Below are 20,601 nucleotides of genomic sequence, written 5' to 3'. Positions count from 1 at the left end.
GCATAAACGAAAAGGTGACTTTTGGAGGAGGTTCCTGGATAGTTTGGGAGGGCATTTCAATGGAAGCATAAACCGACAGAACATTGTTTAAAATATTTCTTTGACTATTCGACTTTTACTTGAAAATGACAAAATTTTATGAGAAATGATAACGAGTTATAAAGTTTTTGAACTCAATTATGTATGGTATGAAAATTTTTTTATCAACAGACATGTGAAGATTTAGGTTAGGTTAGGTCCACATAGGATTAGAATAAATTTTGTTACATAACAATCGTTTCGAGATATAATAGAATCGATTTTAATATATTACAATCCATTCTGTTGTATTTGAGTCGTTTTTGGTAAACTATAATGCATTTTGGCGTATTAGAATCGATTTTTGTATAATAGAATCGATTTTGTTACATAAGAATCGTTTTGGTATATATTAGAATTGATTTTGGTATATTAGAATAGAGTCACATTTAAGGAAGTTAAAGTTGTCTACCCCAGAGCGTCACGATAGTGTTTTGCAGTACGGAACTGTCATTTTAACTACATGGAACACTCAAAACGCTACTTTCTGTATATAAATGAATACAGAACGAACAACTTTCAGGTGGCGTCGTCTAAAAAATATATTTAATGTCTACCAAAAGAAGTGATTGTTTACGAATGCTTCATAACCTCGAATATATCGAAATATTTGCAATTTTGACTCCTCATTATAATGACGAAAGTGATTCTACTGCTAGTTTATCAGTCACCGAATCATTTCGTATTGAACGACGATACATTGTTAACGTTACGACGTGATGCATGTAAATTTTCAATCATAAATTATGTTTTTGTCTGTCGTAAACATCTCCGCATTCAATTTAGGTACAGCAATAAATTTACGACACCGAAACAAATTCGATCGTTAAATGCTTAAATTTACTCAAGTGATGTGTGCACAGTTAACAGAACAAGACATGACCGGTACTGTGTACTGGCTGTGTCATAGTTTTGGGTATGAAAGTTATAGATTTTTAATAATAATTCAATTCGTTTCATTTCAATATCTAGTAGCTATTTCAGTTTTCGATTCAGAATTGGGGGCTCAGACCAAATCCACTTTTTGTCATTTTTCAGTTAGTAACGCTATCAGGTGCACCAACTATATATAATTTCAGTGTTCATAGTTCATGGGTGGAGCCGTTGAGCACATAGGCCTTCAGATAGGCCTGTCGTGCCCCACTTGACGTCACCAAAGTCCGATGTCCTTCAAAAACCGATCAGGCACTTTCGCTTGAAACCTTTAATATCGTTAGGCAGGTTGTGGGGTTTAAACCACCTCCGTGTGAGTGCAGGGTACTCCCAGATAACGTGGTTTGCAGTTTTGTCCTCCTCCATGCACCAGCGACACTCCGGATCATATAATTTTAGGGAATGATGAGCCAAGTCCTGATGATATCTGCTAAACAGCAGCAAGTTCTATTGCTTAATAGCAGAAAGAGAATTGCGCTCAAAGTGAGCAGAACTGTCCCAAAATTTAGCATTTCAATAGTCTACTAAAAGAGAAATCTTTACATACAAATATTTTCATCAGAAGTCTCATCCTTAACATTATAGACATAAACATGCCAGGACATTCAAAAATTATTTTATTTTGACTTATGCACAGGGCAAAATAGAAATATAAAAACTATCCTCACTCTATTGAATTTTGATAAAAGTCCCATTTTTGGATGCGGAAACAATTGATATGAAATTTTTGATACCACGTCACTCATTCTTTCCCAAATATACGGAAATCGGTATGTTAGAGAGAGCAAGCAAAAAACATGGAACCATCAACGTGTCTAGTGATTGGTACAATATCATTTAAACTGCAAAAGTGAAGAAGCCTCACTTTGAAGATGTGAAAATATAACAAGAAGATTTTTTGAACACAAAACTCCTCGAAGATTCGATCACAAACAGGAAAAAGGACACTGAAAATAGAAAAATCAATTGGTTTAATATACGGTGGTTGTTACTTTTTCAAGTTACAATTAGTACAAGTACAATTATCTACTGGTTTAAATTCACCAATAGAAAAGGAGTGCAGATAGTACACATCGGCAGATCAAAAGGTTTTGTTAAAGATGGTTTGTTGAATTGAATTTGAATCTACTCGTTTCGGTGACTACCATGAAGACATCTTTTTCCTTCTTAAAGAGCTCGCTGAGCGTTGGGAATACGATGGACTATATTTCGAATAACATTTTTTCTCCTGTATGATTTTTTAATAAACGAAGTGAACATTGGAAATTCACATTATTTGTGAGACACCCTCTATATTTACGGTGTATCAAAATTTTATTTTTTGTACTAAAATTATTTTCCAAAAATACCTAAAATTGTTCGTCCATGTTTATAGTCGCCGATAAATTATTTTTTACAGGATAAATTGCCACTAAGGACCACACCTGCTATATCAATAATTAGTTCTTTGAAATTAATATACGTAGTTCGAATAATTATCGTAATAAAATATTTTACATACCCCGGGCAAGCCATGTAATACCCCAACACCAATTCCATGTCAATAACTCAACAATCACTCAAATCACCACAAATATTTGAAATGTAAAAATCAACGAGATCGCGGCGATTAACATGGATAGTGTTAATGCAACCCATCGAATAACCTCTAAATTGAAATATCAAGAGAAACATTCAAACGCTACCGTTAGGCGTTCTACACAAACTGAGACGTCGACTTGGCTACGATGAGGAAAAACATCGAGACAGCTGTTGATCAAGGAGAATATTGAAATACGGTTCGGATTTGAATTGATTGGATGGCGGTATAGTCCAGTCATTTAAGGTAGTTCATCGAAATATCCAGCTTTAATGTCGTTCAAACTTGTTCATTTGACATCCTAAAACTCCTCTTAAAACTCACATATAATTCGATGTGAGCAACTTTAAAAATCGGGGGTCAAAAGTAAAAAAAAAATCGATTTTTTGCAAATAACTCGGTGCCTATTGGTTTAACGCTATTTGTATTTATTATCAATATTGTAGAGCATTAAATTCTCTACAGCTTTTGATTGAAAAATTTTTTCATACGGTGAATCGTTTCTGAGATAGAGGGCCGTTAGAATCCCGTTTGAAATCAACTGGTAGTTCCGATCAAAATAATAATAATTTGGATGAACTTGCAGTAGCATTTGAAGAAAAAAACTGGAAGACGACAACGATGAAGAGGAAGAAAATTGAAATTAGAATTCATTGTCTTTATAATGATTTTTTATTTGTTTTTTTAATTTTAACAATTACAAATATATCGAATGACATTTTTTAATAAACATCAATTACATTTTTACTTCTTTCCTATTTTTTTTTATTTATATAAGAATATCAATCATCTCAGTCAACAAGACACAATCAATGGTGATATCAAAAAATCCTATTAGATGCAAATTGGCAGTCGATAGCGGAATAATACAGCAGGTATCAAGATTGAATTACCTGGAAGTGAATATATCTAGTGAAAGAAACCTGACAGAACACAAGCGATGAAAGCATCAAAAGTCAGCGGCTGTCTGAGAGATAGAGTGTGGAGAAACAAAACGATGAGCTCACAAAGACCAGAATCTATAAAACGTGTGTGAGACATCAGAAACCAGAGCCGAGACATCAACAACAAAAAGCATAATTAAAACCACAGAGATGAAAATACTGCGAACCATCAAGGGAGTCACCCTCAGGGACCGAATAAGAAAAGAAGAATTGGGCATACAGGATATGGTGAGATGGCACGAAAAAGATTCTGGTGGGATCACGTAGAAAGAATACCAGAAGACAGATGGGCTAAAACTCAGGCAGACCACCAAAGAGGTGGTACGAGAGCTGAAGTTCAACTTCTCAGAAATATCCAGGACGCGGGCCAAACGTACAGGATTGAACAGGACCTGGTCCTATTGAAAGAGGAAGAAGAATAAGGTTTAAGAATAATAATTACTATAAATAATATTTGAATTATAATATGAAAAAAAAAATTTTCTTTCTACGATTTTGAAACTACACGGGCAGGTAAGTGCTATTAAATGAATTTATACTTGATTGCAAATAAATAATTAAATATAATGTAATTGTTGATAAAAAATGAAAATTGTTTATAATTATATATTTAGCGATAATTTATAAACTTTATAAGAGATTTTTGATCGGGACTACCAGTTAATTTTAAACAGAATTCTAGCCGACCTCTATCTCAGAAATAATTCACCGTATGAAAAACTTTTTCAAACAAAAGTTGTAGAGAATTCAATGCTCTACAATATTGATAAGAAATACAAATAGCGTAAAACCCATAGGAAACGAGTTATTTGCAAAAAATCGATTTTTTTTTACTTTTGGCCCCCAATTTTTAAAGTTGCTCCGAATTATATGTGAGTTTTGAGAGGAGTTTTAGGATGTCAAATGAACAAGTTTAAACGGACTTATAGCTAGGTATCTCGATTTTCCGAAATTCTTGCTTAAACCTAACTAAAATGAATGGACTAGTTGTGGTGGTGGTTGTAAGTAATGTACCTAAAACTGTATGGATTTTGATATAAAAGATACTTTATTTATTCGATATTGTACAGGGTACATTAGAAACATATACTTAATTTTCAATCATTTCTTAATCAGATTATTATGAACAAAACCGAACTGACAACATTGCGTTCAAACTTGAGATAACGTAAAAACCCAATTCAGTAGTTTCGTTTGTTTTTTTTTAATAAAGAATTCCACAAATTTCCTCATCGACAGATTACTGTCCATGTCGATTCTCGTATCTGCAAGTTACTGCTTATTCATGGGAACCCGAATGAAACGTAATCTCGAAAATGTCAACAGGTATACAGAAAAACTTGTGTAAACAACAATAGGTGTATGGGTTGTAAGCTTTGGAATTTTAATGTGATAAAAAGCATACCGAGTATTGTAAACTGTTGTTATACCTGTATAAATAACAAAGGAATTGTTGTATACAGGATAAAGAACTTTGAAATACTTTGTGTTATCTGTTATCTATAAAAGCAAAGTTTATAAATAAAATGTTCGGTAATTTAGATAAATTTAGTTGTTTATTAAACTAAATATTTTGGATATAAATTCTTGTACTTGTTTGTTATTCTTTTTGGATCGGCTGGGCAAAAAACCCTCCATGCGTTCTATACTAGCCCCCGTTCTATACTGGGAAAAGGTCCAGGATGCAGTAGATGGAGGATGACTTTCAAAGCTGTCCTCTTCAACCATCCCGATACCAGGCTTTGAGGATAACGTCGTGACATTTGCAGTCAAGCTGTCTATTTGGATTAACTCACACTCTCAATGTCTTCCGTGAAGTTCTTTATCAGACACTGCCAATACAAGATTGATCAGTTTTAGCGACATTGTTTATGTCGATTTTGACATAACCGCCCTTTCAACTTGTCTAAATGACCGACAAACTCCGTACGTGATCCGCATTAGGAAATTCCTTTACCAACGGAAGGAAACTTCCTTATCCTTGATTTATCTGTCCATCAACCAAATGTACGTCACTAGGGAATAATACAGCAGCATACCCGCTTTCTTGCTTATTTAAATAATGAAAAAAAACTATTACACCTTTCGATAAGCTGTTGATTCCGTACACACTTTTTTTGCTCCTGTTAGTTCAGTTCACATCGCTCTACCGTTCTAAATCCACCACAATTATCCTCAAAATATTCCCAAAACCCAAAATATTCCTCACCCCACATGAATAATGTCCCCAGTTACAAACAATATAAAGAACTTTTACCTTTGAAAAAACTGCATCAATGTCATTCGTTGGACAGAAGCCTTTCTACAAAAAAACAGTTGAAGTTACTATTAAAAAAAGCGTTTAGAACAACTATGATGAATGATTTTATCGAATAAAATTGATTGCATGAGGTTTTCGCGGCCTTTGATTATTGTTTGAATGTTTATTGGGCCTACGTTGAAAATCCCTGACAGAATCAGGCGAAGCAACAAGTAATTCTGAAGGTGATAGCTGCACGAGTTGGCGAAACGTCAGGTAACAAAAATTATTTTAGACGACGGTCTAAGAGCCCAAGAAATATGCAAGTTCATATTTATCAAACAAATCGTCAAAATTCGCGACAGAGCTGATAAGTAGAGGCAGGAAAATTGTGGAACTGTTAACAGCGCATTGTAAATTCAATACACACCAACAAAAGAAATTGTGAATCTCATACTATGGCAGCAAATGTGTAGTTAGTGATACTAGTTTTTGGAAAGTTGATAGACGTCATAAAAAAAATAAAACTCAAGAATTTAAAGAACCATAAGCTATGTAACTATGAACAAAATTCCTTCAACCATTTTTTTTACAAGAAATCTTAACATGAGGGAAGATCTTTCACTTGAGACAAAAGTAGTTTAATTGAGGGATAATTATCGCTATGACACTAAAATCTGTCATACGGAAGATGCCTAAAGCTGGGTGGTTCCATTAGAGGTTGAGCCAATGCGTGTTTCAATATTTCTGGGAGAAGCGAGATATTTTCAAGAAACTTTTAAATTCGGCCTGCTACTGATACCTCATTGGTTGAGAAAAAACGGTTTTTGCTTTCTAGAAAGCACGTTGATCGTATGAAAACTGTATTTGAGTTTTTAGACCGAGCTTTATCAACATTCAATCGAATTTTCAAACTTTTGATCAGCATTAAGCAACCACGGGACTTATACAGAACGTCATATGTAACCTTTCATTCATATTATTACTCGTTGGTAATATTTTTAAATCGTTTCTAAAAAACACTTTGACATATGACATTAGAAACTAGTAATACAATTTTTAGTTGGTTCACTCAGTATTTTAATTATGTTAATTGTAATAAGCTTGTCGTATACGTTAAAAAAAGCGATTAACAAGTAACAGCTAGTAAAAATGGTAATTAAATAATGACCATACCCAATTTATAATGTTATGTGGCATTGCCATTGTTTAAAAAAAATTAACGCATTCAGCAAAAACGTGAGCGAATGTCAGTTATGAAACAAAGAAAACTCAAGTACGTGTGTGTTAATCTTGTGATAACGTATGGGACTAAACAAATCGCCCACTTTGCCTTGAATTACACTTCATTTAGGTAATTGAATATGCTATATATATTCACTGTAACAATGTGAGAAGATCAAGATATTAATTATCAACTTACACAGGAGACTAATCACAAAAAAACTCATTTCTCGACAAAAATATATTTATGGGAATAATAACGCATAGTACGACAATAATTAAGAACATCTGCCCCATATTACATTTTTATATACTACTCTTATTTAAATACTTTACACTACACTAACTTATAATAATTCACTTATCACTATCACTTAACCAACTTAAATAATTTATTTAAATTCTTCGATTACTTTGCTAATTCGTTCTGTTCACTACGACTATTTATTATAAACTGAACTGCGCTACAAAACTCCTTATATATGAATAAAGAGTATCCCAAAAGGATTCTCGAAACTTCTAGAACATGAAGAAATAATTCGAATGAAACAATGTAAATACACCGATTGCTGTAAAAAGTTATATAAAAACAAAGATCAAAGGAATTCCGGGTATTTTATCAAAGTAAACGCCTACGCCGAATTTTAGAATTCTACTATATCCTAGCAGGACCGGCTCCAGGACATTATGTTGCACCTGTTATTGTTAAATTATAAAATTTTTATCTGCATTAGACGTAGCGATCTAAAATCAATTAATCGATAAGTTGTACTAAATCAATTCAGTTAATCGATATTTCAGATTTTAAAAATCGATTTTTTCTTTATTGGTAAAAATTATAGGATTATCTACATTTAGCCGGTTAAAGGGTTAATTATTAAAAAACTCGTGAGATGGCTGTGTGTTTTGTTTCCTTTGCATGTAAGAAAGCAATACATGAAAAGCACCAGGCTTTTAACAATTGTTGTTGATTTTATGGACGCAAAATCTTTTCCCCCTACCGTGCAAAACAACATCCGAAGCAGTACATTCTTCTAAAAACTGTATAGTGCTCTACATAACGTACTCAAAGCTATTGAACATTTTTCTGTTTAAATTGTTACAAATGTGTACTTTGCATGGCGTGGGGTGGCGTGGCGTGTTGCTAATGAATTTCGACAATTACACTTTTTTCTGTGATTGCTATTGTTTCCAGGCCCTAAATCGCTACGGGAAGTTATTTTATCTTTTAGGATATGACGAATCTAATCAAATGATGCCCAAGTTAATCCTATTCGACGGTCTGGTTGTCTTTGCCCAACATTCTTTTGCCTACTATATCATTTAACCCCCATTTCCATTAATATTTCAGGAATGATTCCCCTCTCATTTTTATTTGAACAGTCCATAATATTTCTGATATACCAAAATGAAAACCTCGCAATTACACAGTGGGTAAGCAACTTTTTTTTTATCAAAATAATTCGATAACGTGACTAACTGTTTATCGGTAATTATTAAAGATAAGTGAACTCGATGAAGAAAAAACCGCTTTCAATATTGAAACCGAACGATCTCTTATAATCGTGCAAACAGAAACTACAATACTTATACCAGCCAATCATGTGTAAAATATTCCGCTGAACAATAAGAAAAACGTGATAATCCAATCGTTTTGTTTTCAATTTTATGTAATAACCTACGGCGGAATCACCACACCACGTCTTCATCATCATAGAAATAATCGATGGCATCTACATTTTACAAGATATGCAAGTTTCCATTTCTTCAGTAGCAGCGCATTTATCAAAGACACTAATTTCAGTATAGATGTCTTCAACTTTATTAATTTATAATCAATTTACATCACTATACAGACAACACTAAATACAAATAGCTTACTAAAAAAGGATGACATGCATCGATTTTTGCAAAAAATCTCGATACGTTAATCATTTTCATCCTATTTTTGAGTACACTATATTTTCTTGTAATAAAATAGTAAAAAAACTATTTTAATTGGTATTTAATTTTTTATCGTTTTTTGTTAATAACTTTGTTATTTTCAATTTTACGAAAAAATGTCAAGAGACCAAATTTGTAGAGAATTTAATTTCCTACGAAAAAATATTTTATAATTTGTTTGCACGATGGATAGTTTTATTATTATTTCGAAAAAACAATTATTTCACTCTTTTTTTCAAGATGGTGAATTTTCCCTAAAGGATGCAACCCTACAAAGTTGAACTTAGGATCTTTTCACATCCCCCTCCCTAAGCAACAAAATTGCTGACTGATAAATGTAAAGTATATGTAATTTTTCAATGGACTACAAGAATACATACAAAAACTGTGCCACGCTATAACAAATTCGGAAGCTATATAAAAGATCATTTTATAGTTTTAGATTTTTGTATCGTAAAAACTAAAATTAAAAAATAAATTCATCGAAATCTGATGATTATTCAATTTTTTAGAGCCAAAGTATAAAATTACCCGTTTTTATTATATTTTACGTTTAAATTATTATAGTTACTAGTTATAAGTTACTTCGTAGATGCATCCGTTCTTGGCAAACTTTTTCGTTGGTCGAAATAAAATGAGAAAGTGTCATTGAAGTGAAAGTGGTTTTTGAACGCACGGGCGGTTGTTGCAACAATAGATGAAGAGAAAAAAAAACAAGACGAGTTCAAAAGGGCAATTTCGGCCTACGTGATTATACCGACGCATATTATCATTATAAAACAATTGAAAGCAGCGACTCGCTGAATTTAAATTGTAAAATCATTTCGAATTGTGTTTGTTTTCGGTTGCGTGTACAGAGTTGTCATTGTTACACTTTGAACTTTACGTGATCGTTTCCATTTGATATAGAAAGTTAATTCGCCGGATATGTGAGATTCGATGGATTAATGATAGCTTTTAAACGATATTGTCGTCATCTTTATACGCGGTTTGTTCATAAAATCGCGTCCTCCTAACCAAAATTTTTCCCTTTGGTGTCCCTTTGGTTTGGAGAAGACGTGATAATCGCTGGGAGTAAAGGCCGATTTATACAGGAGCTGGGAAATAACAGCCTACCCAGTTTGTTTTAATTTGCACTGCTCCGTCAGTCGTCCTCTCTGGCAATTCTGGATAGTTCGATGAACTTTATTGTAGTCCAACGTTGCATGAAATCGATGTGGAGTACACCCTTGTCGAAGTGTGATGAAACACCTACGTTCCTTCTCCTGTAACTAAAGTTTAACGATTTCTTCTTGCTCCATTATTGAGGAAACTTACAAGCACAGTCGAGGCGTTGCTCCTTGTATCCGGCACCTTGTGATAATCTAACGTTTCTGTTAAAGTTCTTACAATTATGTCATGAGAATTGGTTCAAAAAGTTCAAATACAGTGACCCTCTGATCTTTGAGTTCACTATTGATCTTATGGACTATCCAATCCGAAACTGGTAGTCTTTCAGTTCATTTTTCAACGTCAACTTCTGTGCAATCCTCAGCAAAAGTACTGCACCATTTGCTTAACGTGATTGTTCATCAGTTCATCAGTTGCCGATGAATATTTATAGATGATAACTTCCTTGCGTGAAAAAACCACCGAAGAACTGCTGAAATTTCGTATTTGTTAAAAACAATCTCTTTCGGTTGCTAAGTGATCGCTGAGTGACGTAGAAAATCGCGGACAGTTGGGCTCGAGAGCCTTCCTTGAGATTGAAACCTATTCCGAAGATTACTTTTGGTACAAATTATAAAAATGAGAAGAGAGTAGAGAATAAGAAACATGTTTAACAAGCATGGATAGAACATTTCGAAGTACTATGAATAGAAAAAGAAAGAAAGCAAGTGGCAAATAAGGAATAAGAAGAAGAGCAGGGAATAGAAGAAAATTGTGGAATACCGAGAATAAAAAACATCATTAAAAAGGTTGAAAAATGGGGAAGTAATATTTGATGAGTTATTAAAACCCAGAGGAAACGAGATTCATGAAGAGATATGTCAGTTGCTGGAGTAAATGTGGAAAGAAAAAGATGCCAAGGGAGTGGGGAGATGGTTTAATACCAAGAAAAGTGAAATAAAATATAAGCCATTACAAAAGTGATTTTATGGCGAAGAGATCATTTATTGATGTTTAGGTTAGTAAAGTTTTAAAATAGATGAAAATCCTGGAGAAAGAGTACAAGATAGTGACGTAGAAAACTCATAATGTTACGAACTCGTCCACGACATGAGCCAAGAAGCTGGTACTGACCGGTTATAATGGAATTCTGAAATTTGGCGTGTATGCCGAATCGTTTGATGTTTGTCGAGGTCGATGTGTTTGTTGTGCGTGTTGTTTATATTAGAACTAATTTCTAGGAGGGTATTTTTATTTATTTGTTTTGTTTGTTTACTTTCTGGAATTCTAAAAATGCCCTGATATCAATTCGAGTTTGTTTAGTGGAGTTAATTTAGTTTATATTGAAAATTCATAATGGACTGAACGAAATTGAAAGGTAATCAATCAATTTACATAAATTGAGGAAAACATTACATTTAAAGGGCTGCTCCAGACTTCTAATATAATTCAAGTATTGGAAAATAAAATATTCCTGGAAAATTTTTCAAAAAACCTAAAGTAAAATGTCTTTTATGTAGAAATAATGGAAAAATTTCAAATTTATATAATATGTATATTATTATAATATAATAATGAAAAATTAATTGTCTAATCACTACAATCTCACTTTTCTGATAAGATTTTTCTTGATTGTTCCGCTTTCCACTTAACTCAACATCGTTATTTGTTTTATTTTTGTCGGATAAACAAAATAAAAAGAAAGTTTATCAATATGAATTTCGTAATAAATATTTCGTAAGTTCAGATTATAATATTTATAACTTCCGAATATTAACAATGATTAACATTTTCTAATTTACGAAGGTAAATTAAAAATATAGTAATGATCTTACGGATAGAAGTTTTTATATTTGTCCCTAGAAGTGTCATCTTCCAAAGAACTGCTGTCAAATTTTTAGCTTATCTTATTTTCGTTTCTTAAGACAAATCTTTTGAATAATGTAAAAAATAATTTTATCTGTCGAGTGAATCTCTCGTTTGAAAGTTTTCCTGAGGCGCGCTATCCGTATTATCCTCATCCTATATAATGAAAACAAAAATTTGCATTGTGTCTTTTATAGCTCAAATATCCAGGACGCGTAACCCATGGTCATAATATCTTGAACAGGACTGGGAAAATCCAGTTGAATTCTGATTATTTTCGACATTATTTCGTCACAAATTTTTCGTAAAACCTATGTGAAATTGTTTATATTTCAACATCCACTCATCATCCTCATCGTGTAACGACGAACTAATCAATACCTATGAATTAACCTAGACTAAAGACTGACATTCAAGGAATATTTCGACTACGTAGTGGACAAAACGAAGAAGACAATAAAACGACTCATCTGAAGACGGAAGACCATACTCCATACCATCAGGGTAATATTTATTACCATCATACTGTATGCATCGACATCGTGTGGATACGTTGCAATAGGTCATTGAAAGAAGTCCCAAAACTTTCAGCATGAGGCAAGCAGTTAACGCATCTTGATACAAAAAAAAGATAGGATGTCATCGCGAAATTGCCATGTAAGAGAAACTGCAACTTCTTGATTGTTGTGACAAGTTACTCATTTGCTGTAGGACCTCTATGTTTGTCTTATATTCCGTCCAAGATATCCGCAGCATTCGCCTGTATGCGCATCAATATTCTTCTCTGTGGCCGCATCCATGTTTAATGTCTCTCTATGGAGTCTTAGGGTGGCGATTCTTCGTATTTTTGAGAATACCAATAGTTTGGTCTTGTTAGTATTCATATAAAAGCCGAATTACTCGCTATATCCCACGGTATCATCTGCGTAAGGAAGATTGTTTATAATGTTGTATACTCGAGGGCATTGATGAATACTGCCTCAGAGATGTGGATCCTTCGATTTTGGCACCAGTAAAATCCGGTTATGATCTTTACATCTTGTGCATCGATCCCGGTTGATTTTGGGATGTTTTTTGGTGTGACACACAGTCAAAAGCTTTTTTATAGCTAAAAAAGCATGCAAATACATCTCTGAGTCAGCACATTCAAGTATAAAAGTGCTCATGGACTCATGGATGACACTACGAAGAAAAAACACTTACCAATTGAACCGTCTAGTTTCTTCCATGTCCAAAACATAAATTTCAAATATCATCAAATCCTCTATCTAATAGTAAGAAGTAATATTAAGGTTAAAAATTAGTGGATGAAGATTTTAAAAAGATTTTCGGAAGAAAAAATATTAAAAGAAAAATTATTTTTCGATTATACAATTTCATGTCATCGTCATCCAGTATTAATATTCCTATTGTTTCCAAATAATGAGATTAGATGCTTATATTATTTGTCATTGAAATTCCATCATCCCAACGATGTCACATGCATAATATCGTTCTCCCTTTGTGGTGTCATGTCAAGAGGGGCTCTAATAAATGCACCACAACTTCGCTTTCAGATCGCTTGTTTTCACCCTCTACGCGCGTTTCCATAGGGGAATCAGATCAGTACATTAGCTAATTTCTATTCGACAAAAAAATAAATCTACTATCATTTTTTTTAAACCGTTCTATTGAACGATTAAAAAAATTTACCTTCGATTCTATTTTTATTATACGGTTGTTTAAGCACGGGCAGACACTCCCGTTATTGCATTAACCGTTCATATACTATTTATTATTGAACCGACGAAAGTGTCTGCCAGATTTCCCATTAAATGTCAAGCTATGACCTTTCCAATGCGCTCTTTGAACATCCTTAGAACCACTCGAGTGTTTTATTTATATATAACTCAATGAATCCGTCGATAGCGAACACATTTTGCTCTGTTCTACTTTCGGAAATTACGATATTTAATTTCGAAATAGAAATATACATGGTTTGATTATGGTACAACTTTTTTCGATGCTCGTGTTTGTTTGAGATGCAGAAAATAAAGCATTCAATGAAGATTGTGAAATCGTAGAAAACTTCACAATCGCGCAGGATTGGAAACGGTGCTTGAGAATCTCAAGAAGAAGATCTCAAAATATTTCATGTATCTACTCGCAAATTCAGACTTGCAAGTTTTAAAATGGGTAAATTCAAAGAACTGTCTATCGAAACTGGTGCATTAATCGCAAGTCTTCATGGTCTAGGCTAAAGTAATCTTACCATTTCTACAGATACCTCGACGTGGAGTACAACGTGAAAAAATACGAATCTATCGGGAGCTTTGGCGGTAGAAAACCTTCACGGCGGTCCGGCCTTCAAAAACCGCTGAAGATAAACGTATTGTATTGATCGACGATTTATGGACCCAGAGACAACAACTCAGATCAATGAATCTGTCTGTGAGTGAAAAGGAAAGAGAAGCTGAGTTTTTTGTAAGGATGGCAATGAAGTAACTTTTTTTAAGACGTCAAAATAAAATTGAGAGGTTGTAGTGAGCTAGAAAATATAAAAATTGGACGCATGAAGAATTGAAGAAAGTTCTATGGAGTGATGAGGTTTTTAGATCTGACCTAGACACAATTATTTGTGGAAATTGTTTCAAATCATTTACATGTTCGTAGTAGTTAGTAGTACGCTTGGTGCTGGGAAATCTAGGGTTTATTAGAGAAAAGAAATATGGCGAGTTTCAAACCTCACGTAAAGGTCCAGGAAAACCAAAATTTCAAATGTAAAATTTGAAAGAAAGCCCTCGAAGGAAAGAACATGCGTTCATCTTTAGAAAAAGCTTTCTGACAGCAATCGTGGTTCAAGATGATGAGAATTACCTTGAAATGAGTCGAAGCATACTATGGAAACTTTCAAAAGAAGAAAATAATTTTGATAAGATAAAACTGTCACCAGTAGAGAACGGTGTTTTATAAATAATATATATATACTGGTTAAATTCATCATCATTAAAGCTGATATTTTTAATTTTAACAAGAAGGCACTTTCAATATAGAGTACAATAGCTACAACATCTTTTTTATCAAGGAAAGAATCTGCAAAAAATGTCTGCAGTTAGGTAAGACCTGACTGTCCTTGATTGATTACTTTTATTTTCTTTAAAAATTAAGGACTTATCTCAAAAGAACGATGATTCAAATAATATATGACAAAATTAAATTGCAAAAATATACAAGTGTTTCTAAATTTATAGTACAAATTTCAAGATGTTTGAAATTAAGATGAGTATTTCCCATAACAAAATTTTCTCAGCCCTCTCCTTTCCGAGATATCACCCTTTGAAGTTGGTGACTATTCGTTCAAATAATTAGCTGAAAAATCCTTTATTGAGTAAGTTAAAATCCATTGTATTTAATGGATACTAACGTAGAAAGTGATAAGATTAGTTTAGATGGAAAACAAAAACGTAAAATCTAAAACTACACATCTACGAATTTTCAACTTCCGAATTTAATTTTCTAATCGTTTCTCTAAAAGGATTGCATTTAAATCTAATGACTGCATTATAATATTTACTTCCCTATACTTTCACCGACTCGTAGTGCATATATGCGAGTAGGATGAAGTTTGATTGATAACATCCATATTAATATAATAGTTCGAAACTTTCCACGCTGATTTATCGATTGTGGGTATAGAGTTCATTTGTATCTATAATAACAACGAACTACGAGGATGGTCCCAAAAGTACCCGACCAGACTTAGAGATTGCGGTAGTTGCTTGAAAAGAGGTTATGCGAGGCCAAAGACCATCATCGTAGAGGTCAACCAAATCTGTTCATAGACTCTGTGATCAAAGATTTTCCAAAAATGAAGAAGTGATGTCGGTAGATTATTTTGAGAATCTTGACTATTCTTATTATAAAAACGGTATCGTACTTATTGAACATGGTTGTTAAAAGTGTATGGAGCTAAAAGAAGATTACGTTAAGAAATGAATTTATTATGTTTTCTTTGTTGGACCATCGGAGCATCCTCATACATAAATCCAGTGTTGGATTCTCAACCTTATGCTACAAATAAAAATTTATATTTTACATAATCAAGTTTTGTAAATTTATTATTGATTCAAGGGTGGTTTTAAAATAAACGTCCTTCACTTACTTTGGAAGTATCCGAAAAGTATTTTTTACAAAGGCAAATTTATCCGATTTTAAAATTTAACAAGTAATCGAAACTTGACAAACCTCTTCCGTTTGGTGGACGTCTCCGTTCTACAATTTTTCGCTAAACAGCTTCGTAAAAAAATATATTCAAAAATATTATTTCTTCTACATAGAAATTTTTTGTGCAGGACAACAGAAAAAAATTTTTCGGTACAATATTTCCGGTTTGAGTACAATATTTTTTTCCTAAATTCGCACTTGAATGTATGTTTTATCGGTAGACATAAACATGAAGTTGGGAATTTGGTATAAATAAAAGTGGGATGTTTTTGTCAGAGTCTGGGTTACCCAATCTTGGGCCAAGGCAGGAAAATCACAAGCATAGTCAAGGCTGGGTTACCCAGATCTGACCCACGTCTGGGTTCCCATTGAATGGCCCAACGTTAGGCTCGCCCGTCTTGGGCCAAGGTAGGAAAATCGCAAGCATGGTCAAGACTGGGTTACCCAGATCTGACCCAAGTCTGGGTTCCCATTGAATGGCCCAACGTTAGGCTCGCCAGACTTGCGCGAAGACTGAAAAACCACGGGGACAGCCAATGCTCGGCTGACCAGACTTGGGCCCAGACTGGCGCGCTTATAATTGTCAAGAAGTGAATGGTGGTCATTTTGAACATTTAATTTAATGTAATATTATGGTGACGTAAAGTTTTGTGATAGAATCATTATCAAAATATTACATCTTAAAAATTAATTTTCTCAATTGTAATTGCACCAAATTCAAAAAACTTTATATTGCTGAAAAGCGGACTAAAAACTCTCTTCAACACGGTGCCAAACCACCCCTTTTAAAATTTTCGAGAGGGTGCTGGAGGGGGATAATATTTTCATACTGTAAATTGTCAATTTAAGAATAATAATCGATTTTTTCACATTGTATATGCACTTTTTTCATGTGTGCAATGAGCATTCAATTATCAATATTCCCATGGACATCAGATATACAATATCATCGGATAAAAACGAAACGGGTCAAAAAATGTGTCAATAAACAATTTCAAAACCAGTTTAATGTCTTCAGCTTTATTAATAGGCTTCAATAAAAGGAGTACTTCCTGTATATAATAATCGACATAAATACGAGTACTTACTTGGATAATATTATATATTAGTGTCCGCAATTATTTGACTTTCTATTCAACAAACAATCATTTCTTGGTCGTTTTGCAATGACAAACGATGTGCAATTATTTGCTTAACGACGTTCAACCGTTCAGGTTGCTAAGCAAAGAAATTGATTTATTACGATGGGGGTTTGTCGTACTTAAACCTCTCTAGATTAATAAATGAAAAATACTATGAAAGTATATAGGAATCAAAACCCGGAAGTCCCATTTTCCAATAATATATATGTGGAATACAAACTAAATTTACAATTGGTTTGTTGAACGTGTTCGAGAATTGTCACGAAACAATCGTAAATGTAGTTAATGGTGTTGCAATTCTAATCATAATTGGTTCTACACTTACTAAACAATTACGTCATATCGACTTCCTTACGATTAACTAAATAATTTACGTATGTATTTATTTACAATGTTGTAGTGTTTATTTGCTAAGAGGAGTTGGGAAGTAAAATCGAAATATTTCCAAAAAAATATCTAAATAAAGGGGAGGTTTGAATAGACTGACAGTTCTTCAATCTTTCTCTTTTTCAGTCCCTGAAGACGATAACTTGGTTATCGAAACGCATATCAATCGGTGTAATTGTAATTGAATGTAATGAATATCACCAACGATTCCAGAAATTTCAACAAATAATAAAAAAAATACTGACGAATATTAAAAATAAATTTTAAAACATGGGGTTTGAAAACTTCAGAATTAATCTAAAGAACCAAAAAACAGAAAAAGCGCAAATAGAAAAATTTTTTCTTGGTTTCGACTGGATTGTCGCCATTTTATTCAATTTTTTTTGCTTATTCATCCTAAAATGTATACAATATTAAATCCGGCACCTTCCTGACAAACTAATTGGGAATAAAAAAATTTCCATAATAGAAAAATTGTTAAACAACGCACGAAACATCTTCTTGCAAGATGTTATTAAATGTAATTACATAACTTTTCAAGACGTTGTAAAGGATTTAATTACAATTTTGAAATATTCTAATAACCATCTGCGAGTATTTATACTATTACACAGTTAGAGATGGGACCTAATATTTCCATGTAGGAAGTTTATACTTCGAACCACTTTTAACACCAGATTGTCGTTTAACTCATGTTGTAAAAGAAATTAATGCAAACCTCTGAAAAATTCTCTCCCTAACTTCAAAAGCAAAAATATTTTCAATATTAAAGTAATTAATGTACATTCAAATGATCTATACCGAAGCGTTTGTTTCAAATCAGCTTTAGTAATTGTAAATAACTTTTCCATCTCTATGACCAAGTTAAAAAATTTTAATTGCCCATTGTGTCTTTATTTCTCATGATCAATTAAATGTTACATCATTCGACCCAAATTTTCTTTTGGTTTCGTCTGACAAGCGCGCTCAAAACCATATGGTTAAAAAATAATCATTGAAATTTATATAGTTGAGGAAAATGGTTCACCCCATCGTATGGTAGTTATCGTAATAATAAAAAAGAAGATCGTAAGCTAAGCACGTTGTCCGAAAAGTTTCTGATAAGTTTTGCGCATGCGTTGAGAGAATCTCACTAAAATTTCACCCAATTTGAATACTTCAGTTTCTATTTGGCAAATATTTTTATGGAAACTGAAAGGAATTAAGTGTTGAACTGTCATCAAATATTTGTTTGAAAGGCGATACGCAAATGCAACAAAAACAAGCTAAAAATGGTTATAGAAATGAAAACGACTTTTCTTTAACATCACCAGATATTATAGAAGCTGCCTCATTAAGTTTATGGCCGGAAAATTCAAGTAAAGTATATAATATGGCCTATGAATAATTGTATGATTAGAGATACGTAATATTCGTTATGCTAAATACATACGAGGTCTGGCTATTAAATTAACGAGATTGGTTCAAAGGCGGATCCAGGATCTTAACAAATGGGGGGTCATTTCAAGGCATTTTAAGCCTTTTATCCACAAAATATAAGTTCATTACGTTGTTTTTAACATCATATTGTCGAATTATATATATATATATATATATATATATATATATATATATATATATATACCATAAAGCCGTTTTATAAGAAACAGAAAACCAAGTTAATTGTTAATTAACAGGGTTTAGGGGGTATCATGACCCCTCCTGGATTCGCGCTTGGATTGGTTACGAAAAAGGGTTTTATTAAAAAAATTATACTACATACTACATACATACTACGAATGATCACTTCAATATACTTCCCTCCTCTCGCCACACACCTTTCCATACTTTTTTTCCATTGATTGTAGCAGTGCTGGAAGTCTTCTATGGCGAGCGCCTTTAGGAGCTCTGCCGTTTTTTGCTTTACCGCTTAAATCGACTCGAATCGGGTCCATTTCAAAGCAGATTTTTTAACCTTTTAAGGAAATCTGAGCAGACCCGTTGACGCAAGAGCTTTTGGTCACAAGGATTTTTTGACACCAGATTTTTTTATCATGTGTAATTCCTCGTGTAAAATGTTTCTAACCGTTTCTTTATCGGCGTTTACAGCCTCGGCAATCATCCGGATGCTCAATCGACGATCTACTTGCATATTTTGGTTGATTTTGATCACTGTTTAGGAGTTGAAACAGTCACAGGGCGACCTGGGCGCTGGTCATCTTCAGTGCTCTCTCGGCCCTCACAATGCGCTTACACCACTAAAAAACACGCACACATGATAGAGAATTGTCCCCATAGACTTGTTGCAACAACTTATAACACGCAGTCGGAGTTTTTTTCAATTTAACGAGAAATTTAAGATTGATACGCTGTTTTTCGGCACGAGTAAAAAACACGTTCGCCAGACCTCGTATACTACGGGCCAAAAGGTTGTGCACACCCCATAATAGGTTCATTACATTTTAAAATAATACACTCTAAACTTCCTTCAGACTTTTGCAACACCACCTGGAGCTTGACGTATTCTGGACGGCGTACAGTTGTTCTAAATCGCTTTCTAATTCTTAGTCATTTCACATCTCACGGAATGTACCTAAATATATTAATAATCTCAGTTTTTGGACTAGTAAATATTACTAATATCTCTTACTGTACTGAGCATATACACAAATTCTCAAATTAAAACAGGCTCAAAAATTTTACATCGATATTTTTGGTACCATTACCTCAAACAGTAGTGACGTTCCTGATTTCAGAATATCGATTTTTATTAATCAAATTTCTCCAACTGAAACCAGTCCCGTAAATAGAAAACCTACCGCAAGCTTCGCACCATATACGTTGATAACGCCCATAGGGAATAAATCAATTGATCAGAACCAGTAATCCATGAATGGATAGACAGATGTCTGTGCCCACAGACAATACAATACG

General features: G+C 33.4%; 1 protein-coding gene across 3 annotated transcripts in view; it reads right to left on the bottom strand.

The window, feature by feature from the left end:
• LOC130452394 (protein phosphatase Slingshot) overlaps window positions 1-20,601 on the bottom strand; it is a 109,490-nt gene that overhangs the window by 64,038 nt on the left and 24,851 nt on the right. The window contains exon 1 of one of the 3 annotated variants that reach the window (XM_056791647.1): window positions 2,513-2,818. The exons of the other annotated variants lie outside the window; for them this stretch is intronic. Coding sequence (XP_056647625.1) covers window positions 2,513-2,550 — 38 coding nt within the window. The 5' untranslated portion in view covers window positions 2,551-2,818. Of the gene's footprint in view, window positions 1-2,512; window positions 2,819-20,601 lie in introns of those variants that run through there. 3 annotated transcript variants of the gene reach the window in all.

This window comes from Diorhabda sublineata, chromosome 1, assembly GCF_026230105.1.
Source record: "Diorhabda sublineata isolate icDioSubl1.1 chromosome 1, icDioSubl1.1, whole genome shotgun sequence".
In the NCBI taxonomy this organism is placed as follows: domain Eukaryota; kingdom Metazoa; phylum Arthropoda; class Insecta; order Coleoptera; family Chrysomelidae; genus Diorhabda; species Diorhabda sublineata.
This window is presented reverse-complemented; position numbering and strand designations above follow the sequence as displayed.